At 37.5% G+C, this 14,231-nt stretch overlaps 1 protein-coding gene across 1 annotated transcript in view; it reads left to right on the top strand.

Annotated features, from left to right (window-relative positions):
• TRPM2 (transient receptor potential cation channel subfamily M member 2) overlaps nucleotides 1-14,231 on the top strand; it is a 59,112-nt gene that overhangs the window by 39,133 nt on the left and 5,748 nt on the right. Inside the window, exons 23-29 of the mRNA XM_058188022.1 lie at nucleotides 2,818-2,950; nucleotides 3,281-3,368; nucleotides 3,867-3,954; nucleotides 7,358-7,509; nucleotides 9,108-9,184; nucleotides 9,397-9,498; nucleotides 10,339-10,425. Of these exons, the coding sequence (XP_058044005.1) occupies nucleotides 2,818-2,950; nucleotides 3,281-3,368; nucleotides 3,867-3,954; nucleotides 7,358-7,509; nucleotides 9,108-9,184; nucleotides 9,397-9,498; nucleotides 10,339-10,425 (727 nt within the window). The remainder of the gene's footprint in view (nucleotides 1-2,817; nucleotides 2,951-3,280; nucleotides 3,369-3,866; nucleotides 3,955-7,357; nucleotides 7,510-9,107; nucleotides 9,185-9,396; nucleotides 9,499-10,338; nucleotides 10,426-14,231) is intronic.

Below are 14,231 nucleotides of genomic sequence, written 5' to 3'. Positions count from 1 at the left end.
CAAAGGAAAGACTGTTTGCAGACTTTAATTTGGATAAGATATCAGTGTATCAAATATAGAAATTTTCTAAGATAAATGAAAAGGAATATGAACAGAAGAAGCTGATAGCTAATTTTATAGAAAGCATCCTATATTCCTTTTCCTGATTCTGATGGAAGAGGAAACCCAGAATGCTTATAATATGAAACATATTAGAATTATCAATTCCTTCTTTGAGTTCTAGTTAGGTAAACATTCAGAAAATGGCAAGAGTTTTATTAAAAGGACATTCGATATTCAGAGTATTATTTTATATATGTTTTATATGAGGAGAATAAGCATTCATTAAGATGTTTGATACAAAAACATTTTTTCTATTTGGGAAAGATTTTGGGCTGTTTGTCTGAAGTTATCTGCTCATGAATAACTAACAGGTGTTAAATTACAAGTAAATACTTAATTTGGAAGAGTATAAAAAGGTACATATGCTGAAGTTAGAAATGGTCACATCAGTTCATTTTTACTTGTCTGTGGTTATGGAAGACCTCTTAAGCAAGTACTTTACAAGTGTTTACACAGAAATTATTGATTGTGTGAATATTGATAAAATATTTATGTAATCTTTTGATTCTATTCTTGCCTGATTTAATCTGCAGTAGAATTATGGTTTTGCCTAATTAAAGATGCAATTATAAATTTTGCAAGATGTTAAAAAAATGATGATTCCTGGAAAAGATTCCTGGAATGTTGTTGGAAGACCTACAAATTATTACTAAAAACAAGTTACAAGAAAAAGTATTTTTTTTTTAATTCAAAAAGTTTTACAAAAAAATTCCCCCCCCCTTTCCCCCCAATCCCTCTCCCTTCACAAACCCCTCCCCTCCCCTGGCTTCCCGGAACAAACACAAGGTATAGTTAAAAATAAAACAACCATATGCTAAAAAATTTTTCCCAAAACTATTATACCAATTCTCCTCTCTAGCTCTGACTTCCTCCTTACATAACCAAAATCCTTCAAAAATTAACAATAAACAGTAATAAAATATATAGATCAGTAGAACAAATTAATCCTAAAATATTTAAAACCAGCTAAAGCATAAAAATCCAATCCAATTCAGAGAATATCTCCTTATAACTTCTATAACCATATAATTTTCCCCAAGTCTTTCTTACATAAGATCTTTCGAGAATATTCTATTTAAAATTCAATACAACAGATTATAGAATTTCAATACAGGAAATTACAATATCTATTCAACTTTAGTCCTTCCTCGTCAAAATCCAGTATAAATCCAAATATCTAGTCTTTTATGATGGTTATAAAACATATAATCAACCCATTTCTTCCAAATCTTCCTTACGTATTGTCTTTCAGAAAGGCTAAAATCTTTTCTGTTAATATTTCAAAAAAAAATTCTTTCAAAATGATACTTTTGTCTCTTGCCATTTTTGATGCATTAGTCTCTGTCTTTCCTTCATTACTCCTTTTGAAAAGTCAGTCACAATATTTCCTAATAGTTCCTTATGTCCAAGAATCCACGAGTTACTGCCGATATTCCTCAATCCGAAAAGAGAACTCTTGGAAAGCATTAACCCTGTGAATTTTTCCATTTCGGAGACAGCCTCCTGTAGCACAACTTCAGGCTTTTCATCCAAACTTTTTAAAAAGGCTTCTTTACATCCATTCCATATTCCAAGTCCTGATTACTTTGGTTAATTTCTCCAAACTCTCATCCAAAACGCCATTTTTTCCAATTCGTATTGTTGAATAATTAAATACATTCTTTCTGTATAATCCTGTATAAAGTCACGAATCCATTCTTCTGAAAAAACCTTCATGGCAAAGTTCTTGCTGAAAATCCCCTTATGAAATACTTAAACAAACTAAAATAATCCAACAATCCACAGTCCAGTACAATAAGATAAAGTCTCCATTCAGTTTCACTTTCTCAACAAGTAAACGCCATTTTATTTCATTGTGTTGATTGTAGATGACAGAAAAAAAAATTATTATTTTTTTAAAAGAAAAAATAGAAGTCAGATTTAATACTTGCAATTTAAATGACTGATCTCCTGTGTTTTATTCCGTCTGCTTATAAATATCCATAACAATCAATTGAAGCAGAAGTGGTCGCTCTCTTCTCTGTCTGCTTAAAGCAGAAACACACTGGGGCTGGAGCTTTGCAGAAGGAATTCCAGGGAACTTTCCCTTTCGAGTTCCCCAAGCGGGGCCTCTAGAGAGAGCTCTACCCTTCCCTCTTCTGCTCTTTCCCTTCTCCTTACCGGGGAAGGTACTTTCAGCCGTTGATTTCGCCGGCTTTTACAGAATCCCAGCGCGGGCGCCCTTAGGGCGTCCTTCGGAGAGAGCGGAGCCACCAGAAGCCAAGAAAAAGTATTTTTTGTACAGTCACCAGAAGGCAAACGAAACTCAAACTAACTTTTTAATGCTCAGTAGGTAATGCCTACCTATTATATTATAGAATGCAAGAACAGTTGAAAGGGAGAATATGGAAACTTGGAAGTGGTGGTACAGATCAGTGAATTCTGAAAGATGAGAAGAAATAAAGTAAGATAATGAAGAGAAAGGAGCAGAGCAATAAAAGTTGATTTTGACAGCTAGAAAAAAAAACTTTAACAAAAATTACTATTCCACCAGCAATTCTTTGTTTCTTAAGTCCATTTTTACCAGTGATTGAGTTGGGTCATTACTGAGCAGTGGCCTCCACAGGATCTAATATCATTTAATCTAAATCATTTGTACATGATTGTCTATCTGTGCTATAACTGTCGATTTTCTGAGACGAGAGGTCTATGTATTACATTTGATTTGGCCTGCAGAAAAGAAATTTGAGAAGAATGAAGAGGCAGCTTTATTGTCCTGGGAGATGTACCTGAAGGAAAATTATTTGCAACTCCAACAGTCTCAACAAAAGCACACTCCTGAGCAGAAGATCCAGCACATCACAGACAGGTGAAGACTGTGTTTTCAATTTAAATAGTAATAACATCAGGTCAGCTCATGATCAAGATTGTGAAATATAATTCAGAAGAATGTGAAAGGTTTGAATAACCCTCCTAATGCATACCTTATTTTAGGCCTTCTGACTACTCCAAACCCTACTTGTCCCTAGTGTTCCTATTAGGATTCAGAATACAAATTAGTAGGAAAAGACGTACGTATGTTCAGTAGTGGAAGAGCATCCAAACTGTTTGAATATGAGGCAGTTGGTTATGTCACAAAATCTCATGTTCAAGGGTATAATCACTCTCCTTGCTTGAAATGCTAATCTTTTTTCCCCAGAGTGGATAAACTAACAGAAATGCTAGACCTTGATCAGGGGAAAATGATGAAGCTATTGGATCAAAGATTGTTGCACTTGGAAGAACAGGTAAGGTAAAATTCTGAAACATCCCCTCAGCTCTTTTAGCTTAGCCTAGATGAAGAATATTGAAAACTTATGCAAAGCATGGGCTCACCTGGACATAAGGCAGCTCTCTCCGAGAACTGGAAAGCATATAAGGCTGTATCATGTCAGCCATTCTATAGTATTTAAAAGAGAACACTGTGTGCTTTCAGAAGTAAAGGCATCTCTGCAGATCCCCATATTCTAGTGAAACTTCTTTTAGTCATTAAATTCCCTGTGTCAGGAAATATAATAAGTTGTTGATTAAGCTATATAATAAGCTACATTTTACAAGCAGGCACATATCTCAACTGGATAACCAATTTTTAACAGTCTGTTAAAAAAGATTACCACATGAACCAACTCTATAAACACTTTAGAGTTCTTTCTTGGGGACTAGATGCACTTCCAACCTTATTTCTCAAAAGTCGCTTTTTAATGCATATAGTAATTAACACGTGTAATGAATTGCTTCTTCTCTAGACATTCCAGTTTGCAAAGGCATTACAGTGGATTGTTCAATCATTGTCTAACAGTGGGTTTGGTACAGAGGAAGATATTCCTGTTTTAGGTATGTTTCACTGCAAGCACATGCTTCTGAGAACCATTTTGCATTAGATTTATATTTTGATATGCACGTATGTATCATTTTTCATTTCATAAATGGGACCTTAATCTTTATTGTCCTGGGAGATGTACCTGAAGGAAAATTATTTGCAACTCCAACAGTCTCAACAAAAGCACACTCCTGAGCAGAAGATCCAGCACATCACAGACAGGTGAAGACTGTGTTTTCAATTTAAATAGTAATAACATCAGGTCAGCTCATGATCAAGATTGTGAAATATAATTCAGAAGAATGTGAAAGGTTTGAATAACCCTCCTAATGCATACCTTATTTTAGGCCTTCTGACTACTCCAAACCCTACTTGTCCCTAGTGTTCCTATTAGGATTCAGAATACAAATTAGTAGGAAAAGACGTACGTATGTTCAGTAGTGGAAGAGCATCCAAACTGTTTGAATATGAGGCAGTTGGTTATGTCACAAAATCTCATGTTCAAGGGTATAATCACTCTCCTTGCTTGAAATGCTAATCTTTTTTTCCCAGAGTGGATAAACTAACAGAAATGCTAGACCTTGATCAGGGGAAAATGATGAAACTATTGGATCAAAGATTGTTGCACTTGGAAGAACAGGTAAGGTAAAATTCTGAAACATCCCCTCAGCTCTTTTAGCTTAGCCTAGATGAAGAATATTGAAAACTTATGCAAAGCATGGGCTCACCTGGACATAAGGCAGCTCTCTCCGAGAACTGGAAAGCATATAAGGCTGTATCATGTCAGCCATTCTATAGTATTTAAAAGAGAACACTGTGTGCTTTCAGAAGTAAAGGCATCTCTGCAGATCCCCATATTCTAGTGAAACTTCTTTTAGTCATTAAATTCCCTGTGTCAGGAAATATAATAAGTTGTTGATTAAGCTATATAATAAGCTACATTTTACAAGCAGGCACATATCTCAACTGGATAACCAATTTTTAACAGTCTGTTAAAAAAGATTACCACATGAACCAACTCTATAAACACTTTAGAGTTCTTTCTTGGGGACTAGATGCACTTCCAACCTTATTTCTCAAAAGTCGCTTTTTAATGCATATAGTAATTAACACGTGTAATGAATTGCTTCTTCTCTAGACATTCCAGTTTGCAAAGGCATTACAGTGGATTGTTCAATCATTGTCTAACAGTGGGTTTGGTACAGAGGAAGATATTCCTGTTTTAGGTATGTTTCACTGCAAGCACATGCTTCTGAGAACCATTTTGCATTAGATTTATATTTTGATATGCACGTATGTATCATTTTTCATTTCATAAATGGGACCTTAATCTTTCTTTTCCACTTTATATTTTTTTTTAAAAAAAATCAATAATGCACACATATCCTTTATAGTGGAACTGTAGTGCATTTTTTTTTACTTGCTAGAACGTGAATATAAAGTTTATCATAAGAAGTAAACAAAGAATTCTCACTATTCCAAGTTATATTTTGTTCTGCTCATTAGACCTCATTTGAAGATGAATGTAGATTTTCTTAGCACTGATTCACAGAATCTAATAATGGCCATATACCTTAGCTATAGTGGCTTCATAGACAGAATTTTTCTTGAAGATAGCAGATCCCTCATTTGCTATATTACTTCCTGCAATAAATATTCACTGTGCCATGTTGATCCTTACTGCACTGCTAAATCACCTTTGCCTCAGAAACTGATATAATTAAGGTACCAGATTGCAATGAGGGAAATTTCAGGTTCAAGACTTCACTCAACTGTGAAGCTCATTAGGTAACTTCAGATTGCTTGGTCTCCCTCTGGGTCCCTAGGAAAAATGAGAAGAGATTTCTATATGTACCACATTAAGTTCTTTAAATCTTAAAGAAGAAAAGCAATATGTGCCTTCCACAATGGGCCTTTCTCAGAAGGGAAGACTGCTTAAATGAAAATGTTAGAATTCGTATCAATTGCTTGCATAGAAATTTTTTATTACTATTGTTGGATTTAAAAACCTGGTGTGAATTGAGTAGAAACTTAGGAAAACTGCTTTTTATCCCAAAGAATTTTCAATAGTATGACAAGTATGCTGAAGAAAATAAAATAGTGTTACATTTCTTTAGCCAAAAAAGGTTCTTAATACTGAAAATTCTTCTATTTTGTTTCTGGCTTATATACTATCTTATATTTGATTGTTTATTATGTTTACCACTATTCAACAAAAGTGAATCTTAGTGGTTTATAACATAGAAATATAAAAATAGGATAAAAACATAACAGTCAATAAAAACACAACAATAAAAAGTTTTTATTTATGAGCCTAACAGTGAGAATGACGATGTAATCTCAAAAGGGAGGTATTTCACAACATGGGAGCTGCAAGAGAAAAACATTGCTCGTAACCCCATTAAAATATATCAGCAGAAAATCCATATTGGATAAGTTGGGTAGGCCACCCCATGCTTCACATATTTCTGACTGGTCTTCAAAGGCAGCCCCATAAGGAAAGCATTGCAGTAAACCAAACTGGTGCTGATAATAACATGAGTTCCTATGGCAAGTCCCTTAAGGCATCAGACTAGAAACAAGGAGACTGTGAATTCTAGTGCTACTTTAGGCATGAAAAAAATGGCTGGGTGATTTTGGGCAATCATTCTCTGTCAGCCCAGCCCACCTTACAGGGTTGTTGTTGTGAAGAGAATATGATGAGAAAGGAGTATTAGATATGGTCACCATCTTAAGTTACTTATAAACAGTGTATGTGCATGTGTGTATCTGTGTGTGTGGTGTATAAATTAATAAAACATATATCCTCTATCCATGGTCTCTACTTGCCTGTCAAGTGGTTGCTATGAATTGAGGAGGCCTCTCAGGTCATGGATCTGCTATTTCACGGGGAGCATTGCCCTTCAAGAATTAGAAAGAATAAAATAAACAATATATTACATAAATATAATCCTATAGTCTGTTCGAGGACCCATGTTGATTGGGGATTATGGGAGTTGAACACTTATGGGAGTTGAACAATATAATTAGAGGAAATGGGGAAAACTGAGGTACTTCACTTGCCTTTATAATATGTGTTTCTTAGCCAAGATTAAATACGCTAGTGCAATGAAAGATATTATTCTGTCTTAAAATAGTGTAAGTCAGCATCCCCCAATCTCTCTGGCTCTGCAGACTGGTTGAGGCAAAGGCGGAGGGGGGGGGGTTTGTGCATGCATGTCACTTTCACAAAAGCAGCTTCACATGGACGCACACGTGTGTGCTTGCCCACCATTTCCATGGCCCGGAAGTTGAGGACCCCTAGTGTAAGTCATTAATGCTTCACAAGTGCAAATAGAATCTATTCCAAAATTATGGAAATGCAGAAAAATGTTGGATTGATACTTATGATAAATAGAGTACTATGGTTTTTTTCAGTCCCTAGCAGGGCTGCTGAAACAAAGGAGCAGCAAGCAGAGGAAGTCTCAGAATCTTTATTCACCCTGTCTCATATGAGTTCTAGGAACCTCTTGTATCCCAAGTCTACTGCCATTCGTTTTCCTGTGCCAGATGAGAAAGTGCCATGGGAGGTAGGAATCTTAAATTTAGCGAATTGGTTCTGTTATTCTGATTAATGCCAAATGGACCAAGCATTTTAGTATGTTTATTTAATTCAGGGGTCAGCAACCTGCAGCTCCAGAGCCACATTTGGGCCCTCTGCTGTGACTCCCTGTTGGGTGATCCCATCACTGGCTGGCCCTACCCCTCGCCCGCCCCTCCCAGTCACTCCTTGCATGACCTGAGAAGGTAAGGGCGACGGTGGGGGATGGAGAAGCGTCTGGGGCAGAGACAGAGAGATACAGAGAAAGGGTGAGAGAGACATAGAGAGATACAGAGAGAGAGGGAGGGAGGGGAGAGATAGATATGTCAAAATGGTTTTGTGGTTCCCGGTGTTTTTTAACAACTGGTTCTCTGCCCTAATGACTGGTTGGGGAGGCGTGGCTAGAGGGGGGTCATGTAACTGGTGGAAGTGAGTGACATCGAGTTGGCCAAGCCCATCCAGGTTTTGTGGCTCCCAATGTTTTCTTTTCTGTGGGAAACGGGACCTGGTTCTTTGAATGCTTAAGGTTGCAGACCCCTGATTTAAATTATCCTCTTACTTAACAAATCTGAATTCTGTGCTGCGGATCTCCTATAACAAGAATTCTACATAAATTCACCAGTCTACAATTCTGAGAATTCTGAGAAACTATAAACTAAATACCTACACAATGAAATAAATATAGTGGGATTTAGTGGGATCTGATCACCCTATTTTAGAGGCTTTAGCTCTGAACTCAGTTTATAGATGGAGACATTGTAAGGAATGCAAATGCTGATAGAAAAATAATGAATAGTATATGTTTACAGTGAGGAAATAATGCTTGTTGAAAGAAGTAAAAATTCTGTGTAAAGCGTGTGCCTCTCCCCACTTTGTTATATGGAATTGAAAGTTGAATATGTTAGGAAAAATATAAAATTAATTGAATGAAGTAGGAATGCTTTAGAAGTGGGTGTGATTAAAAAAAAGACTTGGTCAAGAATTAATAGGTCATGAATAGGGCTTGAATAAAAAAAGTGAAAGAGAAGCAGAAAAATATGTAGAGGTGATTTGATCCTGTACCTAAAATGATTAAGGATTGAATTGCAAGAGACTACAGTGTGAAGAATGGGAAGTTCAGAAAGAGTTAATGAGATTCTTTAAAAGGGAAAGATGTAAGTTGAGAAACTTAAAGAACACAAGCAATATATGAACACTATATGGACATGGTGGAAGCAAGGCTACAAAAAGATACTGTAATGTGTAGCAAATGGTGTTGACTTATGTAGATTTTGCTTCCTTTTGTTTTGTTTCCTTTTCTTGTCTCGTGCATATACATATAACTATTGCTCATGCATGAGCAATCATGTTTGTTTATTATAAGGTATGCACATTTTCATCTTACAAGAACTCAAGAACACCAAAGCAGAACACTATAACAATAGGGGGGAAAATATGGTATCACATGGTACCACTAAGGCCTAAGGAATTCAGAAAGAATTTCAGTTTTCACTTTGGAATTCTCCAAAATATCTTGTACTTGAAATGAGAGTAGATGTTGCTATGCCAAACTCTGAAGTCTAAAGTAGCCTTTTTTTCCCCTGGCAGACAGAGTTCAATATCTATAATCCGCCCTTCTATAGTTCTGAAATACAAGAGGATATTACACCAAAGTTCCTGAGAGAGTAAGTGCTCTTATAGCTGCTTCCTACCACTAGCTTCCTCTCACTATACCTGGCCATTGTCTAATTTTTTTTAGGGACCTGCTGCTTCTGTTTGCTTCTATCACAAATATTCTACTGATTATTTTTTGTTACATTGAGGTCCTTTGGTTTAAAAGTTGTTGTTCACTGGCCAAAGATGCTAAAAAAATAAAAGTTTTGCTGCTATCTTCCAGCAATTTGGAGAATCTATCAAGAATAAACTTCAACAGCCTGGATGGAGAGATCAACAGGCAGAGTTTCCATGGCACTTATACTGTCGAGGATGGACTGCCACTGTGAGTCTGATAACACAGAGGGAATCTTGGTTACTGTGTCCATTTTGGGTTGAAAATTAGTTAACATGAGAGTCTAGAAGTCAAACAGAGTCCCATCATGGATATGCTGAATGTTTATGCTTGAATTCAAATATCCCATTTCAAGTGCAGCGGTTATAGCAGATAACAAAATAAGCTATATGGAAGTATCTTATTCAGGAAATTGCTCTCCTTTTCAACTACCCAATAGTTTGATCAAGATATGTTTTAACTTCACAGTAGTTTGATCAAGATATGTTGAGAGTGCACATACCAGAGTCAAATTATAGGTGTGATATATTTTGTTCAGCATTTAAAAGAAAACCAGGTTACTTGCACCCAGATTCTCTTGATAGGAGATCATAACAATAAGGCTAGTAAAAGAATGTGAAAATGTTCAGTGGCCTCAAACCAAAAGGCTCATAGCCAGAGATGCTGAACTTCACCATTGTGAAACACCTCTGATTCCTTAAGGGTTCCTAAGTGACATAATCAATTACTATGACACTTTATTGGAAGGCAGCCTTTCTCTTTCAGCAGATTATCTAAAGATGGGTTTCTCCATAGGGAAAGGCAGGCCAGTCAAATAATACTGTTTTAGTTGGATGATGGTCAATCCAAATGCCTTTTCCTCAGTAATTCTGTTTTTCTTCAGGTGTAAGTACTAGTGAGCCTTGCTTCAAATTAAACCCCTGTTAATAAATGTTTAGTTTATAATTCTCTGACCTCTCCTTGAACATTTGTTTCCAGATGGGTGTTCTCAGGGAAAGAGCAGCATCCCAGTGGCCTTAACTCATGGCAGAACTATTGTTTGTCTTTCAGAAATCCCATGGGCAGGACAGGCTTGAGGGGCCAAGGAATCCTTAGGTTCTTTGGACCCAATCATGCCCTGCATCCAGTTGTGACACGGTGAGGAAATTTTATGTGCTTCCGTTGTAATTTGTTTTTATTTTAATTCCTGTTTAATATTCATCCAGAGATTAGAAGCAGACATCTGGTTTCCACAGATCAGTATTGTGAACTATGTTCCTCTTTTCACCACACTTCTGAGCCTTAGGTGTTGACAGCAGCACCTTTGCAGCTTAAGTATGGTATCCATGGCAACAGGAGAGGAAAAAAACCTTGGATGCTCATGATCTGATGTAGGTCATAAGAAGCTGCATGTAGTTTCAAAAGACTTTTTCTCACTATCAAAAAGGAGAACATTCATCTTAAGTTTTTACTTTATGATTTATTGAATAAATATTTGAGGCTGAATAGGATAGAGATACTGGAAAAGTCACCTTCATGGATTACTGCCTTGTCATGGCGAAGAGGCTTGCATAGCTCAATGAAGCTATGAAGGGCCTCTGGTGACTCAGCAGACTAAGTCTGTCTGTTATTAACACAGCTGCTTGCAATTACTGCAAGTTCAAGTCCCACCAGGCCCAAGGTTGACTCAGCCTTCCATCCTTTATAAGGTAGGTAAAATGAGGAGCCAGATTGTTGGGGGCAATAAAAGTTGACTTTGTATATAATATACAAATGGATGAAAACTTGCTTAACACTGTGTAAGCCGCCCTGAGTCTTCGGATAAAAAGAAAAAGAAAAAGCTATGAGCTATGCCATGCAGGGCCACCCAAGACGGACAGGTCATAGCAGAGAGTTCTGACAAAACATGATTCACTGGAGAAGAAAATGGTAACCCACTCCAGTATTTTTGCCATGAAAACCCCATGGACAGTACCAAAAGAAAAAAAGATATGATGCCAGAAGATGAGCCCCTCAGATCAGAAGGTGTCCAATATGCTACTGGGGAAGAGCAGAAGGCTAGTACTAGTAGCACCAGAAAGAGTGAAACGACTGGACCAAAGCTAAAAGGATGCTCAGCTGTGGATGCATCTGGTGGTGAAAGGAAAGTCCGATGCTGTAAAGATTTTCTCTCCATAGGAACCCGGAATGTAAGATCCATGAATCAAGGCAAGCTGGATGTGGTCAAACAAGAGATGACAAGACTGAACATTGACATCTTAGGAATCAGTGAACTAAAATGGAAGGAATGGGTGAATTTAATTCAGATGACCATCAGGTATACTACTGTGGGCAAGAATCCCTCAGAAGAAATGGAGTAGCCTTCATAATCAATAAAAGAGTAGGAAAAGCAATACTGGGAAACAATCCCCAAAATGACAGAAGGATCTCAATTTAAATTATGTTTTAAATTTTGTATTGATGCATTGCATTATTGTTTTTCTGATAAGCAGCTTTTGAGAAAATACTACATCAGCATAGTACAAGTAACATTAGGATGGTCAGAGATTAAGGCTGTGAATACAATATCCTAAATGAAGACTTTCGAAATGTAATATCAGGGAACAATTGAAACAAGAGAATGTTACATAGGCACAAAAGTGTGGCACTTTGGTCACAAAGATGTGACATCTACTTTGTCAGTTTGGTGTTAGTATTGAATCCTACCTGCAGATGAAATGCCTCCAATTCAGTGGTGGGTTGCTACCGCTTTGCCCCAGTTCGGGCAAACTGGTAGCTGCAGTGGCAGGAGGCTCCACCCACCCACCCTGACATCATCAAATATGATCTCCACATGCACAGAAGCTTCTGTACATGTGCAGAAGTGGTGTGTGGGCGAGTAAAGCGAGCACAGCGAGCACACGTGCGTGAGCGAACTGGTAGCAAAGGTAAGTGAAACTCACCCTGCTCCAGTTATTCAAGAAATCCTCTTTGCTGATGACTGGGTACTCCTGGCAGGGCTCTTTGGACACTTTAACCAGCCTATGCCAAATACTAAGCCGGTAGAACAAAACAACAAAAAATTACTGTTGATGATACTCAGATGAGAAATGTGAACAGTTGCCACTTGTGAAGCATCATCTTGAGCAATGGGTATTTGGACAAAGAAATTGACTCCAGGATCAACAAGACCAGCCAGGTATTGGGGCAGCTGTTGCAATTTAGTTTTCCCACTCCATGTCTCCCAAGAATTCTGTCCCAGTTGCCACTATCTTCCACACTCTAGTGCTGAACTTGCCCAGAATGATGAATTTGTCTCTGATAGGTATTATTTGAATAATCTGTTTTAAGTGGAACAGCCATTGCACAGGGGCAGTCTCACTCTTTCGAATCCAAGACAAATCATTCAGTATCACAGTAATCCAAATCTATGCCCCAACCACTGGTGCTGAAGAGGATGAAATTGACCAGTTCTATGAAGCCCTAGAGTACCTTATAGAATTAAAACCAAAAAATGATGTCCTTATCATCATGGGAGATTGGAATGCTAAAGTAGGAAGCCAAAAGATAACTGGAATAAGAGGCAAGTTTAGCCTGGGGGTATAAAATGAAGCAGGGCACAGGCTGATAGAATTTTGTCAAGAGAATACGATGGTCATAGCAAACACTCTTTTCCAACAACCCAAGAGACGACTCTACACATGGACATCACCAGACAGTCAACACAGAAATCAGATTGACTATGTGCTCTGCAGCCAAAGATGGAGAAGCTCTATACAATCAGTAAAAACAAGACCAGCAGCTGACTGTGGCTCAGATCATGAGCTTCTCATTGCAAAATTTAGGCTTAAACTGAAGAAAATAGAGAAAAGCATTAGGCCACTCAGGTATGAACTAAATCATATCCCTGATGAATATACAGTAGAGGTGACCAATAGATTTAAGGAATTAGATCTGGTAGACAGAGTGCCTGAAGAACTATGGACAGAGGTTTGCAACATTGTACAAGAGGTAGCAACTGAAACCATTCCAAAGAAAAAGAAAGGCAAGGAAGCAAAATGACTGTCAGAGGAAGCTCTGCAAATAACTGGGGAAAGAAGGGAAGTGAAAGGCAAAGGAGAAAAAAAAAAGATACACTCAGTTGAATGCAGGATTCCAGAAAATAGCTAGAAAAGATAAGAATGAATTTTTAAATGAACAGTGCAAAGAAATAGAAGAAAACAATAGAATAGGGAGGATCAGAGATCTCTTCGAGAAAATTGAAATTATGAAGGGAACGTTTCATGCAAAGATGGGCATGATAAAGGACCAAAATGGCAGGGACCTAACAGAGGCAAGAAGAGGTGGCAAAATTACACAAGAATGAGTTTAATGTCCCTGATAACCATGATGGGGTGGTCACTGACTTCGAGTCAGACATCCTGGAATGCGAAGTCAAATGGGCCTTAGGAAATCTGAGTTACAACAAAGCTAGTGGAGTTGACAGTATTCCAGCTGAGCTATTCAAAATCTTAAAAGACAATCCAGTAAAAGTGCTACGGTCAATTTGCCAGCAAATTTGGAAAACACAACAGTGGTCACAGGATTGCAAAAGGTCAGTTTACATTCCAATTCCAAAGAAAGGCAATGCCAAAGAATGTTCAAACTATCACACCGTTGCACTCATTTCACATGCTAGTAAAGTTATGCTTAAAATTCTACAAGCTAGGCTTCAGCAGTATGTGGATCAAGAACTACCAGAAGTACAAGCAGGATTTCGAAGAGGCAGAGGAACTAAAGATCAAATTGCCAATATATGTTGGATCATGGAGAAAGCTACGGAGTTCCAGAAAAACATCTACTTCTGCTTCATTGATTATGCTAAAGTCTTCGATTGTGTGGATCACAACAAATTGTGGCAAGTTCTTATTTGTCTCTTAAGAAACCTGTATGCAGGTCAAGAAGCAACAGTGAGAACTGGACATGGAAACACTGATTGGTTCAAA

This window comes from Ahaetulla prasina, chromosome 6 (genome assembly GCF_028640845.1).
Source record: "Ahaetulla prasina isolate Xishuangbanna chromosome 6, ASM2864084v1, whole genome shotgun sequence".
Lineage (NCBI taxonomy): Eukaryota > Metazoa > Chordata > Lepidosauria > Squamata > Colubridae > Ahaetulla > Ahaetulla prasina.
This window is presented reverse-complemented; position numbering and strand designations above follow the sequence as displayed.